At 46.6% G+C, this 5,781-nt stretch overlaps 1 protein-coding gene across 1 annotated transcript in view; it reads left to right on the top strand.

The window, feature by feature from the left end:
* Nucleotides 1-3,598: 3,598 nt before the first annotated feature.
* slit1a (slit homolog 1a) overlaps nucleotides 3,599-5,781 on the top strand; it is a gene marked incomplete at both ends in the record, with an annotated part of 101,018 nt that continues 98,835 nt past the window's right edge. Inside the window, one exon of the mRNA XM_080550200.1 lies at nucleotides 3,599-3,807. Coding sequence (XP_080406326.1) covers nucleotides 3,599-3,807 — 209 coding nt within the window. The remainder of the gene's footprint in view (nucleotides 3,808-5,781) is intronic.

Genomic DNA, 5,781 nt, shown 5'->3' with positions numbered 1-5,781 from the left:
AAATAGTGCCTTTTTACACCACATAACTGTTGTCTTTCTTTAATTCCACCTGCTTACAATCCAGTACTTGTACTTTTGTATTTGTCCACAGACAACTGGCATGTGTATTGGTGTAGGGGAGGAAGGGGTTGGTCGTCACACGGGTTGGTTGTCACACTCATCATATTTCGGCCACTAGGTGGCGCTGTCGCGAAATGTTGGTACTGAAGTGTTCACCCCGAGATCAGGATTCAGCTCCATCTTCTTCTCAGGATATAAGACACTTCAACTTGAGGTGAGAGGACGTTTTGCGTTTTTCATGTCAAATTGTAAATATTCAGCACTTCATTATTTTTCTTCTATGCTTTTACACAATGGGTTTATAACAAAACAATTATTACCATTAAAAAGTATAAAGGGAAAGCTATAGATTAGATTGTTTCTAGCTAGCTAGCTAGTTGTTCAATGGTTGTTAGCCCTGTTGCTAGCAAGAAATTCCAGTTGGGGTTGGTCGTCACATTCTATTTGGGGGTGCTTGTTAATATGTGTTAAGTTGATGTTAAGTGATGTATTTCACTGAAATTAAACTTTTAAATTCAGTTCTGAAAATGTTCATTATTAAAATAACATAGGGACAACCAACCCCATAGTGTGTGACAACCAACCCCACAATGGGGATGGTTGTCACAAGTGCACAACACGTATTTGACGGTCCACATCTTCTGAACAGAATAATCTTAAGGAGAGTAAGGGCACTCCATTACTACCTGACACTTCAGACTTCCTTTACACAGGAAATGGAATCTATAAAGGATACAGTTTGTGAGGGATTCAAATAACAGTAAAAAGTGTGACGACCAACCCCGTCCTCCCCTACCCTACCCTGTGTTACTGTAGCACACTCTGTCTGCTGTGCTGCTTGGCCAAGGTTCCTCTTGAGTGTAATTTGCAAATTGGTGACATGTCTTCCCATGTCTGAGGAGATCATTTATGTTGTGTATTTGTGTGCATTATTTTCCCTGCGCTGAGAGAGGAGAGGGAGATGCCCCCCCCGCCCCCCCCATTACCCTTAACCACCCCTGGCTTCTCTTTAATTAGCCATTCATGGTAGGAAGATCTACACTGCACTGACACTTTTACTGGGCCAGATGGAGCTCTCTCCGAGGGGTGTGTGTGTGTGTGTGTGAGACTGGGTTGTGTGTGTGTGAGAGAGAGAGTGTGTGTGTGGGTGTGGGTATATATATGTATATGTGTGTGTGTCAGGGGAGGCTGGTGGAAGTAGAAACAGGCCAGGCTCATGCATGGAACACGCATGTGTTTGATACCATTCCTCATTCTGTTCCATGTACCACCAGCCTCCCCTGGCGTGTGTGTGTGTGTGTGTGTGTGTGTGTGTGTGTGTGTGTGTGTGTGTGTGTGTGTGTGTGTGTGTGTGTGTCTGTGCCTGTGTCTGTGTGTGTTCGGGCGGGCCTGGGCAGGAGAAAGCACATACTCCCTTCTTTCTGCTTCTACTGTCTCTCTGTCTCTCTGTCTCCCTCTCTCTCTCTGTCTGTCTGTCTCTCTCTCTCTCCCTGTCTCTGTCTCTCTCTCTCTCTCTCTCTCTCTGTCTCTCTCTCTCTCTCTCTCTCTCTCTCTCTGTCTCTCTCTCTCTCTCTCTCTCTCTCTCTGTCTCTCTCTCTCTCCCCCCTCCTCTCTCTCTCTCTCTCCACTTCATTTTGTCAGCTACAGCTACAGGCAGTGATTGTGATTCTAAGGTCCTTCAGGTTCAGTTTTAGTGTTTACCTTTTCCATTCCACAGCAGAATCAAGAGAATAATTTGGTCAGGAGAGAGCCTGCTTTGCTGAGCCAGAGTGAGGCAGGCCAAGCCAGTGGTGTATTAAACAGAGGTGTTTATTTCACTGTGTGGAGAGGGTACCCTGGGTTGCATTCATAAAAAGCATAATGACCATGCTAGTTGTTAGCTGTCGGCTTTCTTTTCCAATCCTGATACAGCCAACCTCCCCCTCCTCAAGTGTCAGAACCAACTGGAGCAGCACTGGAACTACATGAGTGAGAGACAGAGAGAGACAGAGACAGAGACAGAGACAGAGACAGAGACAGAGACAGAGACGGGGAGAGAGAGAGAGAGAGAGAGGATGGATTGAAACCTTTGGTTCTACCAACGGAGCTAAAGGATATAGAAACATGTACAACATTCATCTGGCTGTACTGAATGTGTGCTAGGACACAGATTAAGGCTAGTCCTTGATTTGAGGGTCTCCAGTGAGAGTATCTAGTCCAGGACATGGCTTCATCTCTGCCCTGGAAACCTCCCCTTTGAGTTAGCCCTTCATAGGCTGGGTACATGTTAAACGCTGGAAGTATACTTGACCTGGGCATTAAAAACAATATTTTGGTTCTTAAATTTCCAACAAATGCAGTTCCTCTCTGAAAGCTCATCATCCATCAAAGTGTGTGTGTGTGTGTGTGTGTGTGTGTGTGTGTGTGTGTGTGTGTGTGTGCGCGTGTGCGTGTGTAGACACATTTTTAAAAATGATTGTGGCTGTATCTCTTCCCCCCACACACAGACTGACTGTTGAATACTGTAGCAGTGTCTTGTGATCCCAGCACACTGCAGTCTCCCTGTGTGGCCACCGGGTGGTCTATGCACCAGAGTGTGTCTGTCTGGCGCTCTCACTTACTTCATACCAGTTCACCAATGTATGGTTGTATCTTATTCACCTCAGACACACACACACCCACACACCCACACCACACACACCACACACACACACACACACACACACACACACACACACACACACACACACACACACACACACACGCACACACCCTGGTCTTGAGAGAGAACCTGAGAGAGAGAGAGAGAATGAAAGAAAGGAGATGGAGAGAGAGAGATTAAGAATGTGAAAGAATGAAGGAGAGAATTGGATAATGAGGGGAGAGAGAGAATGAGTGAAGAGAACGAGCAGGAGAATGAGAGTGAGTTCAGGCAGGGTTCTGGCTCGGGGGGGTGGGGTGGGGTGGGGTGGGGGGGGGGGGGCGGTGTTCTGTGAGAGGGGGGGAGAGGGGCAGGGGGAGGGGTGGAGTCGGGGGTCTGCTATTTGTAGATCCTTGTGATGGATGACTGCTGTGTGTGTAAGAGAGAGAGAGAGAGAGAGAGAGAGAGAGAGTCTGTCTTTTTTTTTCTTTCTGCTCTTTCCCTATTCCCCCTCTCTACAGGCGAGCAGAGACAGAGGGAGAAGAGACTCCAGCGAGTGCAGAGCAACTCCACAAAGAGAGAACAGAGGAGAGTTTACACAAACAGTAGAAGAAATACAGGCTACAGAAATACAGGCTACAGAAATACAGGCTACCGCAGATAAAAGAACAGGATCTGCTTTGCTTTCCAACTAAGGACATTACTTATATCTATCCAGGATTTTTTTTGTTGCAGTTTGATATTTTATTTTTATTTTCTATTCTATCCTACACAAGACTACCTTGATTGTAGAAGACTTGTACTGTGTTTGCAGGGAGAGAGAGGAAGAGAGTGAGAGAGAAAGAGAGAGAGAGAAAGAGAAAGAGAGAGGTAAAGAGAACCAGGTTTGTTGTAAAGCAGGCTGCAGAGGTGCTGATCATGTCTGGGAGAGGAGGCTGTTCAGGGGCAGGCGTGGGGCGGCTGGGGGGTCCGGGGCTCTGGGTGGCGGTGGTGATTGTCTGTGCCCTGCTGACAGGCTATGCCAGCGCGTGCCCTGCCCTGTGTACCTGCAGCGGCACCACCGTGGACTGCCATGGACTGGGCATCAAAACCATGCCACGGAATATACCACGCAACACAGAGAGACTGTGAGTACCTACTGCATTACTGCTGTCTGTGTGTGTGTGTGTGTGTGTGTGTGTGTGAGTATGGAGTGGCAAACATGACTTTGCTGAGACAGAGGGAGAACAATAGCCCTGCTTGTAGGTGTGTGTGTGTGTGTGTGTGTGTGTGTGTGTGTGTGTGTATGTGTTTAGCGGTAGCATTCCAGTCAGGTATAAATAGGCATGAGGGACTGGAAAGAGCAGGAGCAGATGTGTGCCTTTCACATGTGTCCATAATTTACATACCTGTGTGTGTGTGTGTGTATATGTGTGTGTGTGTGTGTGTGTGTGTGTGTGTGTACCTGCATGCGTGTGTACGTGCGTGTGTGCAATTTGTGAGCATGTGTACATGCTCACAGCAATTTTATGGAGTCATTTGCCAGCAATGTGTTGTCCACTAATCCTTGAATTAGATGCACTGACTCCACTGATTAAGTTTAGTCGGTTGATGCAGCTGGTGTGTTTCGATTCATATTTGAACTGGTATATTGCTGCGAATGATAATTTGATATTATGATTGAGTGCATAAACTCATTCCAAATTCTTACTTCATATTTTCGGGGTTTGTTTCATCTTCTCTATGAATATAAATAAATCAATTTAGATCAATTCCTCTTTGATCACTTGCTGGAATCTCATTGGTGGAGTGATTTAGAAGTTAAGACTAGATCATGATTGGTTTGGGGCTCCTGGGTGTCTCCTACTGGGGACAGTACTTTCTGTGGAGACAGAAGAAGCCCTCAGTTCCATGAACGACTCCCTCTCTCTCATGCTCCTGAACGCTGTCTCCCCAAATTGTTAAATCATGTAGAAAAATAAGCAAATCTGCTCCTTAAGTGTGTCTTGCGAGAAGATCTGCGAGACATGTTGTAAAAGGAGGGAGAGGAGAGAGAGAGAGAGAGCGCGGCAGGGAGCGAGCGCAGAGAGACGGATGCCCGCTGCACTGAGTGAAATTCCTTTCCGTCTTTTGACAATCTCTTAAAATATTCATCTTTAAATCAGAAGTGAGGAGTGGAAGGGGGGGGAAGTAGATTGTTCTTTCGGCTTTTAGAATATCTTTGTTGAATAAAACATCCGCCCGGGGAGCTGAAGAGAGAGTGTGTCAGTAGGCAGTTGCACAGCGCTCACATAGCAGGAGCTGACTGCATATTTCATGCGTTTCATATTCAATTTCTAAGAACACCTTTTTTTTGTGCGCCGGAAGCTTGTTCTAGGTTCCTTGTATGTGCACACACTGGTTAGAACACGCAGCAGAGAGGAAACATGGCCATTTAGTGGTTTCCTCTCCCATGAATGGCCATTCACACTGGAAATATAGCCCACACCTCAACTCAAGTTCATTTTTATGTGTTCAAAGTTGTTTACACGTGTGTAGGCCGTGTACTACAGTATTTTGCTCGGGTTTGTATGGGTTTTCAAGTCAAGTACGTAGCTGTGAATTTAAGTGGCCGTTTATTGTGTACATAGTGTGTATAGGGCATGTGAAATTCATTCCGTTTGTTCATGTACTATGTGTGTAGGTCATGTAGAAGGTAGTTGGTTTCCATAGAGAGATTATTTAACAATGGAGACTATCCCATACTCCAGGCCGTTATATAGGGTGATTCATCAAGGTGATTGTGCAAGTCAGTCAGGCCCCCCCACGCTTGCTGGTCCCCTTCGCTGGGCTCCACTGTGTGTGTGTGTGTGTGTGTGTGTGTGTGTGTGTGTGTGTGTGTGTGCGTGTGTGTGTGTGTGTGTGCGTGTGCATGCGTGTGTGTGTGTGTATTTGTGTACGTGCGTGTGTGTGTGTGTGTGTGTGTGTGCGTGTGCGTGTGCGCGTGTGCGTATGCATGCGTGTGTGTGTGTATTTGTGTACGTGCGTGTGGGTGTGTGTGTGTGTGTGTGTCTGTGTATGTGCATGAGTGTGTGTGTGTGTGTGTGCATGAGAGAGAGAGAAAGCACCGCCGGGTCTGAGAT

This window comes from Nansenia antarctica (genome assembly GCF_963989245.1).
Source record: "Nansenia antarctica genome assembly, chromosome: 1".
In the NCBI taxonomy this organism is placed as follows: Eukaryota; Metazoa; Chordata; class Actinopteri; order Argentiniformes; family Microstomatidae; genus Nansenia; species Nansenia antarctica.
The sequence above is the reverse complement of the archived record's forward strand: the minus strand, read 5'-3'. Positions and strand labels throughout refer to the sequence as shown.